The sequence below is a fragment of the Salmo salar genome, chromosome 13, assembly GCF_965601325.2.
Source record: "Salmo salar chromosome 13, fSalSal1, whole genome shotgun sequence".
In the NCBI taxonomy this organism is placed as follows: domain Eukaryota; kingdom Metazoa; phylum Chordata; class Actinopteri; order Salmoniformes; family Salmonidae; genus Salmo; species Salmo salar.
The window spans coordinates 30,523,962-30,538,635 of NC_138303.1; the positions used below are offsets into that span (position 1 = coordinate 30,523,962).

Sequence of the window (14,674 nt, forward strand, 5' to 3'; positions counted from 1 at the left end):
TTGGTAAGGAACTCACTTCACCTGGTTGTCTAGGTCCGCAGACACTCGTCCCTCGGTGGAATGAGGTTGACAACACTGACGTAACCCCTGCAAATTATTTGTAAAAATTTTGCGACTTCCTCTAGCAGCTTTCTTGGAAGAAGGAAAAGCGCTAAAGCCGCTCACGCACAGTCAAGTCGGAGGGGCTATTGGCTAATCTCCAACATTCAAACTGTCAATCAAGATGAAAGGGCTATATAAAGCCATAGTTAGACAGTGCTGGGATAGAACAGTCTGAGCATATTGGCAGTTGAAGACGCGAGATCCAGTCGTTCTGCTGGTTGACGCGCGCACTGTGTTGGCATTGGCTCTCCATGTCAGCTATTATCACTGCATTTTCGTACTGTTCCTATTATGACAAAGACGTATGTGTGTCGTACCTCTGATATTAAAACTGGATTGATGAGAATTCTGTCGTAGAGGGGAAGTGGTATGGAGAACACTTAAAACATCCATCTGGCATGATCCACGCACTTTGGGAAGGTGCGGATTGTTTATGTGGCTACTCCAATTTTATTCTCAGCAAAAGGCATCTTTATACCTAACTAAGTCGTAATGGATTTAAATAATTTCGGAAACGCTGTGCTTTTCACGTTCCACATCATCTTCTGCACATTGAAAGCATGCTTGGGATTGTTGCTCCCGAGCAGACGGAAAGACCTTCGTGGAGAGGTGGTATTGATCACCGGTGGTGGACGGGGCATCGGTCGGCATTTGGGGAAAGAGTTTGCCAAACATGGAGCAAAAAAGGTAAACTAATCACTGTGCGCTTTTTATTACCAATTGATGTGTTATACTTGATAAACGGCCAGTAATAATACAAAAAGCAAAGCATTAACAAACAGCCAGCTCACATCGCATCACACAGCACCTTTGTTATCCTGGTTTTCATAAATAGAATATTAACAGGAATTCCAAAAACAATTGAATAATCTGAAAGTTGGGGGGGGGGGGAAGAAAAGTGACAGTTTGGAAATGTTTTATGATTTATATTTTATTCTATTCTAGCATAACTTCAGAATCGAGTATATTTTTGTATTACTTCAGTTCGGTTAAAAACTTGATATTCACCTTCGGTGTGTTTTTTCCATGTGAAAAGTATTGGGAAAGCCCCAGTACTTACAACACTAGTGGAAAGGAGCCTGAACTCTTCTAGCCCCCTAGTTGACCTGGGTGATGTATGATGTGTAGTGTTCTCTTCCCCTTTCCTTTTATTGTAAAGGCACACAAACACAGGTGTTTCCTCAGTCCCTGTACTTTACAATGGGGGCGATGACAGGCTGGGTGGATGGCTCCGTGGAACTACAATGATGTTGCCTTTTTAACCTCAACTCTAGCTCCTCTGGGTCCCCAGTGACTGTTCAATAAAGTTCACTGACAGGGTAGTGGAACGCACAGTTCAGAGTAAGGTGAAAATATTCCTTTTATCACCAAGCATTTGACATTGTTGTAAAATGATCTGGTGTGTGTCTGTAGTGGTCTGGCCAGTAGCCAGCCATCCAGGGTTATCAGTGCACAGGGACCCCTCTGGAGACAGATATTAGATCTTAAAGTTTCTTCAGTCAGATCCACTTTAGCCGACAACCGCATAGCAGTTGTTTTGGCGGTGTCGGAGGTAGAACTCCATTAGAGCTGTCAAATCCCCAAGCAGTTCCTGGCTTTATAACTAAAGCGGCCCTTGCCATTGGCTGCACGGAGTCGCATTAAGAGAAATCCCATGCAGCCTTGTTTACAAGTTCAAACACTGGAATGTGAGACACAATTTACACCTTGATTAGGCTGATAGAAATCGTCATTATTTTATGTAATGATTTTCAATTTGAGCATCATTATTTCTATATAGCCTACATTTTCTCCTTATGAATTTAACGCAAGTGGGACAAGTGTGGCTTTATGACAATGATCAAGAGCAGCTGCTCACTGATTTGATGGCACCAACCAAGTTACATCAGCTATGCGCATGTTGGCTATCGCCGGTTAACACTTGATTTGATTATTTAGGGCTCTATTCAATCTGTAAAACTGAAGCGTTAGACTCATGATAATTTTAGATTGACCTGACATGCAGCGTTTACCGTAAATGCAGTCTCCGCTAAAGTGGGAAGGTTGCCTTTAAATTTCAAACACTCTAAAGTTCAGAGCCTTAAGTCAATGGATTTCCCTCTAAACTGCACATCAAAGAACTCATGTCTGTAGTTGCTCAATCTCTAGCAAATGCCTCCTCAATTAGCAATTAATCATATAGAGCTCTGCAACGCACAGCAATCTCAAACAGATGGGAAAGATGTTAATGTAATAGAATATAGCTTGAACCTACTGTAAGCTACCTGAGCACTGGTTTAAGAATGAATGCAACATTTTACCAATGCAATTTGAAACATGATACATTTTGGTTTGACAAAAGGATTTTTATAATATTAATCTACAACCCTTATATACTGCTCAAAAAAATAAAGGGAACACTTAAACAACACATCCTAGATCTGAATGAAAGAAATAATCTTATTAAATACTTTTTTCTTTACATAGTTGAATGTGCTGACAACAAAATCACACAAAAATAATCAATGGAAATCCAATTTATCAACCCATGGAGGTCTGGATTTGGAGTCACACTCAAAATTAAAGTGGAAAACCACACTACAGGCTGATCCAACTTTGATGTAATGTCCTTAAAACAAGTCAAAATGAGGCTCAGTAGTGTGTGTGGCCTCCACGTGCCTGTATGACCTCCCTACAATGCCTGGGCATGCTCCTGATGAGGTGGCGGATGGTCTCCTGAGGGATCTCCTCCCAGACCTGGACTAAAGCATCCGCCAACTCCTGGACAGTCTGTGGTGCAACGTGGCGTTGGTGGATGGAGCTAGACATGATGTCCCAGATGTGCTCAATTGGATTCAGGTCTGGGGAACGGGCGGGCCAGTCCATAGCATCAATGCCTTCCTCTTGCAGGAACTGCTGACACACTCCAGCCACATGAGGTCTAGCATTGTCTTGCATTAGGAGGAACCCAAGGCCAACCGCACCAGCAAATGGTCTTCCAAGGGGTCTGAGGATCTCATCTCGGTACCTAATGGCAGTCAGGCTACCTCTGGCGAGCACATGGAGGGCTGTGCGGCCCCCCCAAAGAAATGCCACCCCACACCATGACTGACCCACCGCCAAACCGGTCATGCTGGAGGATGTTGCAGGCAGCAGAACATTCTCCACGGAGTCTCCAGACTCTGTCTGTCACGTGCCCAGTGTGAACCTGCTTTCATCTGTGAAGAGCACAGGGCGCCAGTGGCGAATTTGCCAATCTTGGTGTTCTCTGGCAAATGCCAAACGTCCTGCATGGTGTTGGGCTGTAAGCACAACCCCCACCTGTGGACGTCGGGCCCTCATACCACCCTCATGGAGTCTGTTTCTGACTGTTTGAGCAGACACATGCACATTTGTGGCCTGCTGGAGGTCATTTTGCAGGGCTCTAGCAGTGCTCCTCCTGCTCCTCCTTGCACAAAGGCGGAGGTAGCGGTCCTGCTGCTGGGTTGTTGCCCTCCTACGGCCTCCTCCACGTCTCCTGATGTACTGGCCTGTCTCCTGGTAGCGCCTCCATGCTCTGGACACTACGCTGACAGACACAGCAAACCTTCTTGCCACAGCTTGCATTGATGAACCATCCTGGATGAGCTGCACTACCTGAGCCACTTGTGTGGGTTGTAGACTCCGTCTCATGCTACCACTAGAGTGAAAGCACCGCCAGCATTCAAAAGTGACCAAAACATCAGCCAGGAAGCATAGGAACTGAGAAGTGGTCTGTGGTCTCCACCTGCAGAACCACTCCTTTATTGGGGGTGTCTTGCTTATTGCCTATAATTTCCACCTGTTGTCTATTCCATTTGCACAACAGCATGTGAAATTTATTGTCAATCAGTGTTGCTTCCTAAGTGGACAGTTTGATTTCACAGAAGTGTGATTGACTTGGAGTTACATTGTGTTGTTTAAGTGTTCCCTTTATTTTTTTGAGCTATATATATATATATATATATATATATATATATATATATATATATATATATATATATATATATATATATATATATATTTAACCATTCAATTAAAAACAACCTTCCTCTTACCACCCAGAAAGTCTATGTTTATTTGTGATTCCTATAAGATAACACAAATCCAAATATGCATTCTTATGTCAATGGACTGCCCTTTTTGAGCTTTGACCCCTCTGCCTGTTGTCAGTTGATCCTGTGGGGCCGCACTGAGAGGTGTCTGATGGAGACCTGCGAGGAGATCTCTCTCACCACCGGAGCCGAGTGCCATTACTTCCTGTGTGACGTGGCCAATCGGGAGGAGGTGTACAAGCAGGCCAAGGTGGTCCGAGAGAAGGTACAGTAGAGAGAGCTCCACCCAAATGAATTACCTAGTTCCAATGTAATTTACAGTAGATAACAACAAACACCTGACAGTGTTATAAATTGTCTAACACATCCAATCCTGTCTTTCAAAATTTGCCTTTGGAATCTTCCAGTGTTTAACAGGGATATACAGTATGATGCATCAACTTAATCGGTGGTGTAGTGGTGCCTGGAGAAGCGAGTATATTCTAATTCTGCCCAAGATTTCCCAAACGGCCTGCCCGGCGAAGGAAAGGCGCCCTGTATTAAAAATTATATGAGAAACATTGACATACACTCTCTGAAAGACCTAAAATTATAAATCCCATATTGGTATTTCAGTCAGGCCAACCCAAGCGTACTGTGCAAGTAAGCTAATAGTAGGCTTACTATTGAACGGATAAATTGGGCTGTCAACTGAGTCAGAAATGTTCAGGTTTTTGATTTTCACTCTCAAAGTTGCTGTTTTAATAGTAAAACAATAAAATTGGATGTTCTTAAACCACATCAGGAGACTAGTTTTACATTTTTTTGTGTAGTTACTCTTTAATTCAGTCGTTCTGTAGCACATGAGTTGGATTTGGCAAAACAAATGGCCACTGGATTGAGGCATTTCATGATATCATTCTGCAGGTTGGCATAGGCTACTTTGTAGGTAGTTAACATTTAATTGAGACTGTTTTTGGGAAAGCCTTTCCATCTACCAGAAGACACTTGGGCCTATATTTTTCCTGTTCCTTAATTATTTTTTTAAACCTGGACGTTTTCCTTCATGTTATGAGGCATGTCTTACCTTGCTTTAAAGTAGACTACTGCCAAAATTCCATCATAGAAATGTGAAGGCAATTATTTTATAAAAACTTCCTCGTGTTTATGAAGACTTCTTCATTATTGGTTTCCGTCTAGCAGCCAAAGGCATTATCCTAGTCATATTATCAACACATGATAGTTGTTGCATCTTTAGATCTCCCCTCTATCTAAATGTCTAAAGGCTATTTCCATCTGTCTCATGTTTGGTGTGCATTTTAGGGAAAGGGGGATACCTAGTCAGTTGTACAACTGAATGCGTTCAAATGAAATGTGTCTTCCGCGTTTAACCCAACCGCTCTGAATCAGAGAGGTGCGGGGGGGCTGCCTTAATCGACATCCACGTCATCGGCGCCTGGGGAACAGTGGGTTAACTGCCTTGCTCAGGGGCAGAACGACAGATTTAAAAAAAAACTTTGTTAGCTCGGTAACCTTTCGGTTACTGGCCAAACACTCCTACCCACCTGGCTACCTGCCGACTGGTGTTTTCCCTCAAATTGCATTTTGGAACATTCGTGCATAGGCCTACCGCTGTGTTCACATCGCTGCACCTAAAATGTGAAGAAATAATAGTTTATCAACATTTTTAGGTAAACATTCTGATGGGTTCCATCAGTCATATTAATTGATACAGCATATACCTCCAATACACAAGGCTACTATGATGTACATCGTGGGGATTAAGAAGTGAGTATGCGCAATAAACACTGAAAAATACGTGGGTATATGGCATATACCTGTGTATACCCTCCTACACCACTGAGTTTAACAAGTCTTAAAATAAGACGAGGATTAACATGACATAATTATCGCTCACTTATCAGCCTTTCAATTATACCAAGGGAAATGAAGTGATGATAAAAATATATATTATTTGTCAAATGCTTCGTAAACAGCTGTTGTAGACTAACAGTGAAATGCTTACTTCTGACATAAAACGAGATTTGGGTTTTACAACTAAATATGTTAATTTTTGTTTCTTAGGTGGGCGACGTCACCATTCTGGTGAATAACGCAGCAGTGGTTCATGGGAAGAGTCTGATGGCCAGTGATGATGATGCTCTGATGAAGACGCAACACATCAACACGCTGGGCCAGTTCTGGGTGAGTGTTCAAAAATATGTGCTTTAGATAAGTATGCAGGAAAGTGCTCATTCGTTATGGCCTGTATTATGTTTTGAAGCTTGTATGAATTTTGATTTGTTTCAGTTCCGAGGCTCAGTATTGGAAATATTAGGGTCATCTTTCAACATGTATTGATCCCACATGTGAAGGGGAGAAACTATATTTTACTCTAAGTACTGAATCATTGGATCTAAGGTAAAATGCTGGCAAGAGTGATGGTTGACACTCTCTTAAAGGATCTTACATGATGTTGGTGTTTGTCCTCTGATCTACACAGATGGGATGTGGAACAGGTTTGGTTCCCCTTCTCTCTGAGTCCTGCAACCCTTCTGTTAATGTTGCCAATTCCAGGAAGTAGGGAGGGAACCTAGTATGAGAGAAGAGTGAAGGAACAGCTAGGGAATAGTAGTGAGTGGAGCAGAACATTGTGCAGATTGTCACGTTGCTCTCTCCAATTCAATGGGCGTTATTGCCATGGGAATCATATGTTTACATTGTCTATTTCACTTGCTTTGGCAATCAGAAATTAACAGTAAACATTACTCACAAAAGTTTTAGAAGAATATAGACATTTCAAATGTTATTATTGGCTATGTACAGTGTTGTAACAATGTGCAAATAGTTGAAGTATGAAAGGGAAAATCAACAGATAAATATGGGGTGTAGTTACAATGGTGTTTGTGCTCCACTGGTTGTCCTTTTTTGTGGCAATGGGTCACACATCTTGCTGCTTTGGTGGCACTGTGGTATTTCACCTAAAATATATGGGAGTTTATCAAGATTGGATTTGCTTTCAAATTCTTTGTGGGTTTGTGTAATCTGAGGGAAATATGTGTCTCTACTATAGTCATACATTTGGCAGGACGTAAGAAAATGCAGCTTAATTTCCGCCTAATTTTGTGGGCACATAGGCAGACCTGGCTCTCGAAGACAGGCTATGGTGGCCTTTTTTTGATAGCAAGACCATGCTCAGAGTCTGTACATAGTCAAAGCTTTTCATTTTGGTTCAGTCACAGTGGTCAGGTATTCTGCTACTGTATATTCTTAGTTTAGGGCCAAATAACATTCCAGTTTGCTTGTTTTTTTTGTTTATTCTTTCCTATGTGTCAAGTAATGATCTTTTCTCATGATTTGGCTGGGTCTAGTTGTGTTGCTCTGTGGGGTCTGTTTGTGCCAGGACAAGCTGACAGGTGCACTCTTCTCCAGGTTTATCTCTCTGTAGGTGAGGGCTTTGTTATGGAAGGTTTGAGAATCATTTCCATCTAGATGGTTGTAAAATGTTATTGTTTTTTTCTGGATTTTGATAATTGGCATGAATCAACCTAATTGTGCTCAGCATTATTATTATTGGTGTTTTACGTTGTACACTGACGTTTGTGCTGAATTCTTCATGCAGAGTCTCAATTTGGTGTTTGTCCTATTTTGTGAATTATTGGTTGGTGAGTTGACTCCAGACCTCACATCCATAGAGGGCAATGGGTTCTATAACTGATTCAAACATTTTTAGCCAGATCCTAATTGGGATGCTGAATTTGATGTTCCTTTTGATGGCATAGAAGGCCCTTCTTGCCTTGCCTCTCAGATCGTTCACAGCTTTGTGGAAGTTACCAGTGGTGTTTAGGCCGAGGTATGTATAGTCATATGCTTTAGGGCAACAATGTCTAGGTAGAATTTGTGGTCCTGGCAACTGGACATTTTTTGGAACACCATTATTTTTGTCGTACTGAGATTAACTGTCAGGGCCCAAGTCTGGCAGACTCTGTTAAGAAGATCTAGTTGCTGCCATCCTTGGTTGGGGACAGAAGCACCAGATCATCTGCAAACAGTAAACATTTGACTTCAGAATCATGTAGGGTGAGGCCGGGTGCTTCAGACTGTTCTATATCCCTCACCAATATGTTGCTATAAACTTTGAAGATGGTGGGGCTCAAGCTGCATCTCTGTCTTACCCCGCGGGAGTACCCCCCCTGAGGGCAAAAAATCTGTTTCTGCCAATTTTAACAGCAGACTTCTTTGTTTACATGGATTTTAAAATGTTGTTTCCCCCTAAAACTGCTTTCCATCATTTATATAGCAGACCCTCATGCCAAATTGAGTCAAGCTTATTTGAAATCAACAAAACATGAGAAGACTTGGCTTTTGTTTTGTTTGTCAATTAGGGTGTGCATGGTGAGTCCGGGGTCTGTTGTACAGTCATTTGTTAAAAATACTTTTTTGACATTTGCTCAGGACATTTTCACTGAGCAAATGTAGGACTCTGCTGTTAATGGTAATGCAGAGGATTTTCCCAAGGTTTCTGTTGAATCATATCCCACTCTAGTTATTGGGGTTGAATTTGTCTCCACTTTTGTGGATATGGGGTGATCAGTCCTTGGTTCCAAGTAATGGGCAAGATTCCAGAGCTAAGGATGTTGTTGAAGAGTTTAAGTATAGTCAATTGGAATTTGTGGTCTGTATATTTGATCATTTCATTTAGGATACCATCAACACCACAGGCCTTTTTGGGTTGAAGGGTTTGTATTTTGTCCTGTAGTTCATTCAATGTAATTGGAGAATCCAGTGGGTTCTGGTTGTCTTTAAAAGCTGACTAAGATTGTTTTATTGATCATGTATATTTTTTTGCTGTTTGTTATTTTAGGGCCAAAAAGATTGGAGAAGTGGTTTATCTGTACACCTCCATTTTGGGTAGATGGCTCTTCATGTTTGGATAGTGTGTTCCAATTTTCCCAGAAGTGGTTAGATTATATGGATTCTTCAATTACATTGAGCTGATGTCTGACATGCTGTTCTTTCTTTTTTCTTAGTGTATTTCTGTATTGTTTTAGTGCTTCACCATAGTGAAATGTTTTGTCCAGGACGTTGTCTAAAAGGGATTGAATTGGTTGTTGGCTAATTGTTTTTTGTTAGGTTTCTGCACTACCCTCCTTCCATCTATAGTATACAAGTTGTTTGCTTTGATGCCTCAATCATTGCTTGAGTATTGCTCTGTTCAAGTAGGCTGTGATTTTGCTATGATCTGATAGGGGTGTCAGTGGGCTGACTGAATGCTCTGAGAGACTGGGTTGAGGTCAGTGATAAAGTAGTCTACTGTACTGCTTCCAAGAAATTAGCTATAGGTGTACCTACCGTAGGAGTCCCCTCAAAGCCTACTATTGACTATACCTATCCAGTGTGTGTGACAGAGCTGAAGGAGTTGTGACCCATCTTTGTTGGTGTTTTTGTCGTAGAGGTGTCTAGGGTGGCATATTGGGGCGGGAATGTTGTCACCTCCAGGTAGGTGTTTTCCCCCCCTTGATGTCAGGTTCTTGTCCAGTTCTGGCATTTTGGGAAACCACAGACTAGTACATGTCCCTGGATCTGGAAATGATTGATCTCCCCCTCTAGGATAGAGAAGCTGTCTTCATTAAAGTATGGGGATTCTAGTGGGCGGATATAGGTAGCACACAGGAGCAATTTGTTTGTTGTTGCTGAGATTATTTCCTTATTTAAATGTTAGTCTCTCTTTCTCTAGACCACCAAAGCCTTCCTACCCCGCATGCTGGAGCTTTGCCATGGCCATGTGGTGTGTATCAACTCCATCCTGTCCCTGTCCTCCATCCCGGGGGCCATAGATTATTGCACCTCCAAGGCCTCGTCCCTGGCCTTCATGGAGAGCCTCACCCTGGGCCTGCTGGACTGCCCCGGGGTGGGCTGCACCACCGTGCTCCCCTTCCACACCAACACTGACATGTTCCAGGGCATGAGAGTCAGGTAAGTCGGGCCTCCCATACATCGGGCCTCCCATACATCGGGCCTCCCATACATCGGGCCTCCCATACATCGGGCCTCCCATACATCGGGCCTCCCATACATGGCACTCTAGTTGTTTTGCTATGGGTCAACCAGTGTATAGTCAGTCAGCACACAGAAATGACACATGGGCTCAGATAGAGGTTCTTTAAGAAAACCATAGATGGAATAACCAATCCCATTCACACACCAATGGCTGGAGGAATAAGTTCAGTATTGTTGATTCATCCATTTTGTGATTAAAAATTCATTAAACACAGTTCACATTGTATTGCATGGCTAAATATATATTTTTTAATTGAACCTTTATTTAACTAGACAAGTCGGTTAAGAACAAATTCTTATTTTCAATGACGGCCTACTGGGGAACAGTGGGTTAACTGCCTTGTTCAGGGGCAGAATGACAGATCTTGTCAGCTCAGGGATTTGATCCAGCAACATTTCAGTTAATGGCCCAACTCTCTAACCACTAGGCTACCTGCTGCCGAAATAAGATTGAAGGTAAAGTGTTGTGTTCATCCCCCAGATTCCCTCAGCTCTTCCCCCCGCTAAATCCTGAGCTGGTGGCCCAGCGGACAGTGGACGCAGTCCGGACCAACACTCCGTTCATCTACTTACCTTGGACCATGCATGCTCTCGTTATTCTCAAGAGGTAGGGGGACCCAGTCTGTCATGACACCAAAGTAGTGTACTGGGTTAGATGAATGAGGCTGTGACAACAGGTTTTCTGAGCGCCGGAAACTGTTAGTCCTCTGAGCTAAAGCTGTAGGGATTAGTCTAGGGTGCTAACTCAAGTCTTCAGGTCTCAGACCATGTTAATTATCATGTAAATTCACTTAAGTACCTCTGTTACACTAACATGCTCCATTCCCATCTCCAACAGCTTCCTGCCTCAGGCAGCTCTGGAGGAGATCCAGCGTTTCTCAGGGTGCTACACCTGCATGGACACCTTCAAGGGACGGACATAAGAACGGAGAGGCTACACATGAGTAGTGAGCACCAGAAGCACAAACATTGTGGCTTGGCACTAAGAACCGCACAACGGCTTCCTATCAAAAGAGTGGAAGTATCTCCAAGACAACAGAGGCCTTAGGAACTATGGGTACTTGGGGTCACAGTGCCCTGATGGTGCAAGAAGAGATTTGCTGTGGAATCTTGAATTGAATAGTGGTGTTTGGGTTGCCAGATTGGGTGGCCCCAAACTGATTTCTATGCTGCTTGGAGTTGGTTGGTGTTTCCTCCAAAGCGTTTCAGTTTGGGATCATGGACTAAGCACCAGATGGACAGGTATTCAGAACTGATCAAGCCTTACCACTGTGGTAAACTTCCCACCTGTCTTACTAATGATACCATAACTAATTTGAAAATGCACATAGATTAGGTTGATGGATTGTACTCAGTATGTTAACAAACAAGTAACTTCTGGTAGTTGCATTTCATTTGCGACTTCTTGGAGTTTTTGTGTAAAAAAAAAAAAACTGGTGTTAAATCTGTGTAAACAATAGTCATATTTTGGGGGATTTACCACTTGACAGTATTGTGAATATGCTCTCATGTGTGTTTGCGCAGATCCAGTCTTCTCTGAGTTTTTTTTTTGGTCTGCCAAAGACTCCAGCCTTCTCATGGTCAACATTCCTGTGCTGCAGCCCTGCCAATTGTGAGCTCATTGTTCGTTTTGTAAGGGTTGTCATAACACTGTCTCTGCTCCGTAGGAAAGTATACCGGAGAAGGTCCTTCCACTTGAAGACCCATAGAAATGGTTTCTGGGGGACACAGGCAATACAATCAACATTCTCAGATTCATCATTCATCTGACACAAATGGGATAACATTTATTTGATCCTATACTGTGCCTACTGAACACACTTGTTGGTACCCTCTTTATCTGTCCCTCTCGGCTCTCTTTTAATCATCTTTAGTATGGTTATCAATCTGGAACACAGAGACAGCTGGAGAATCATACCTGGCCTGGTGGGCTCTATTGTCCAATATCAGTTTGCAGATGCTATGTAATGGCCAATGGGAGGCTTTGAAGCCAACAGTTGGCCATATTGGCACTCCCAAGTTGGAGCAGCACTCCATAGGAATGAATGGAAATATACAGTATTTCAATTAAATGTTTCAAGGATAAAATTACTTGTATTTTTTGTTGTTGTAGTGGGTTCAGTAACAGAACTTTGTAATAATTTGACTTTAAGGAAAATGTTTAAATATATTTTAAATGTTTGTTTTAGCTCACATATAAATGTATGCATTAAGGTGTCTGTAATACAATGAACTTGGCAAAAACAAATGTAGACATTAATAAATCAATTTCTATAGCTTCCAAAATACAATGGTGGGCGAGTGTCAAGATGGAGGGGTGGTGGATTGAGATTTTATATAGATAGGGCTCGATTCAATCAGATCCGCTTTAGTCAACATCTGCATAGCGGGGGTGGAACTGTGTTAGAGCTGCAAACGAGTGGCTACTGTTATCTAACGTCTCTGTCCTGAAGCAAGCACCAGCTATCCTTGAGCTGGCCTCAAGCAAGGCCCATATACCAGCTAATTCTAGGGCTACAATACCTCCTTTGCCAATTGGCCTGGACCCCTTTACTGTTGACTCAGAGCCCCGCCGATCCATCACGACTGGACTGCCGACGTGATCGCCCGATGTGGTCTATTCTGTTACGATATCGCTGCAGAACCATCTACTAGCCCCGGCCCGCTAGCTTTTTCTGAACGCTGTGTCCCCTGCTTGCCCAGCGTAGTAGTGACTACCGAACAGCATCCTGACTCACCTATTCCTACTCTTTTGACCCTATGATCACTCGGCTACACAGCTGATGCGTGCTGGACTGTTTCAATAACACGGTACCTCATTTTGTTTACCTGTCGGCCCCAGCCTCGAACTCAGGTCCTGTATGTACCTAACTGACCCGCTCTGCCCACTCATCACCATTTACCCGTTGTTGTCTTAGCTCTCCTGATCAACACCTGTGATTGCTTTATGCCTCTCTCTGTCAATATGCTTTGTCTACTGCTGTCTTGGCTAGTTTTTGTTTTATTTCACTGTAGATCCTTCAGTCCCGCTCAAAATACTCTTAGCTCTTTCGTCCTGTCTCTCACTGTTGCCGCTTGTTAGACCCCTCTCAGCCCCCAGCTGTGCCCTGGACACCATATGTAAATTAATTGCCCCCGATTTATCTTCAGAGTTTGTACTGTTAGGTGACCTAAACTGGGATATGCTTAACACCCCGGGCATCCTACAATCTAAGCTAGATGCCCTCAATCTCACACAAATTATCATGGAACCTACCAGGTACAAATCCGTAAACACGGGCACCCTCTTAGATATCATCCTGACCAACCTGCCCTCTAAATACACCTCTGCTGTCTTCACCCAGGATCTCAGCGATCATTGCCTGCATCCGTAATGGGTCCGCGGTCAAACGACCACCCCTCATCACTGTCAAATGCTCCCGAAAACACTTCAGCGAGCAGGCCTTTCTAATCGACCTGGCCCGGATATCCTGGAAGGATATTGACCTCATTCTGTCAGTAGAGGATACCTGGTTGTTCTTTAAAAGTGCTTTCCTCACCATCTTAAATAAGCATGCCCCATTCAAAAAATGTAGAACCAGGAACAAATATAGCCCTTGGTTCACTCCAGACCTGACCTCCCTTGACCAGCACAAAAACATCCTGTGGCGTACTGCATTAGCATTGAATAGCCCCCGCGATATGCACATTTTCAAGTAAGTTAGGAACCAATATACACAGGCAGTTAGGAAACAGAAATTTGCATCCCGTAGCACAAACTCCAAAAGGTTCTGGGACACTAAAGTCCATGGAGAATAAGAGCACCTCCTCTCAGCTGCCCACTGCACTGAGGCTAGGAAACACTGTCACCACCGATAAATCCACGATAACTGAGAATTTCAATAAGCATTTTTCTACGGCTGGCCATGCTTTCCACCTGGCTACTCCTACCCCAGTCAACAGCTCTGCACTCCTTCACCCAAATCCAGATAGCTGATGTTCTGAAATAACTGCAAAATCTGGATCCCTACAAATCAGCTGGGCTAGACAATCTGAACCCTCTCTTTCTAAAATTATCCACCGCAATTGTTGCAACCCCCATTACTAGCCTGTTCAACCTCTCGTATCGTCTGAGATCCCCAAAGATTGGAAAGCTGCCACGGTCATCCCCCTCTTCAAAAGGGGAGACACTCTAGACCCTACAGACCTATATCTATCCTACCCTGCCTTTGAAAGCCAAGTTAACAAACAGATCACTGACCATTTCGAATCCCACCGTACCTTCTCCACTATGCAATCTGGTTTCTGAGCTGGTCACGGGTGCACCTCAGCCACGCTCAAGGTCCTAAACGATATCATAACCACCATCGATAAAAGGCCATACTGTGCAGCCGTATTCATCGACCTGGCCAAGGCTTTCGACTCTGTCAATAACCGCATTCTTATCGGCAGATGCAACGGCCTTCGTTTCTCAAATGACTGTCTTGCCTGGTTCACCAACT

The 14,674-nt window shown here is 43.3% G+C and overlaps 1 protein-coding gene across 1 annotated transcript; it reads left to right on the forward strand.

The window, feature by feature from the left end:
- Positions 1-184: 184 nt before the first annotated feature.
- Positions 185-12,484, forward strand: LOC106566814 (short-chain dehydrogenase/reductase 3). Its single transcript, XM_082959953.1, has 6 exons — positions 185-789; positions 4,273-4,419; positions 6,219-6,338; positions 9,871-10,109; positions 10,675-10,800; positions 11,032-12,484. Exons 1-6 carry the CDS (start codon positions 595-597, stop codon positions 11,114-11,116), a joined length of 912 nt encoding a protein of 303 aa, XP_082816079.1. The 5' UTR covers positions 185-594; the 3' UTR covers positions 11,117-12,484.
- Positions 12,485-14,674: the final 2,190 nt, after the last annotated feature.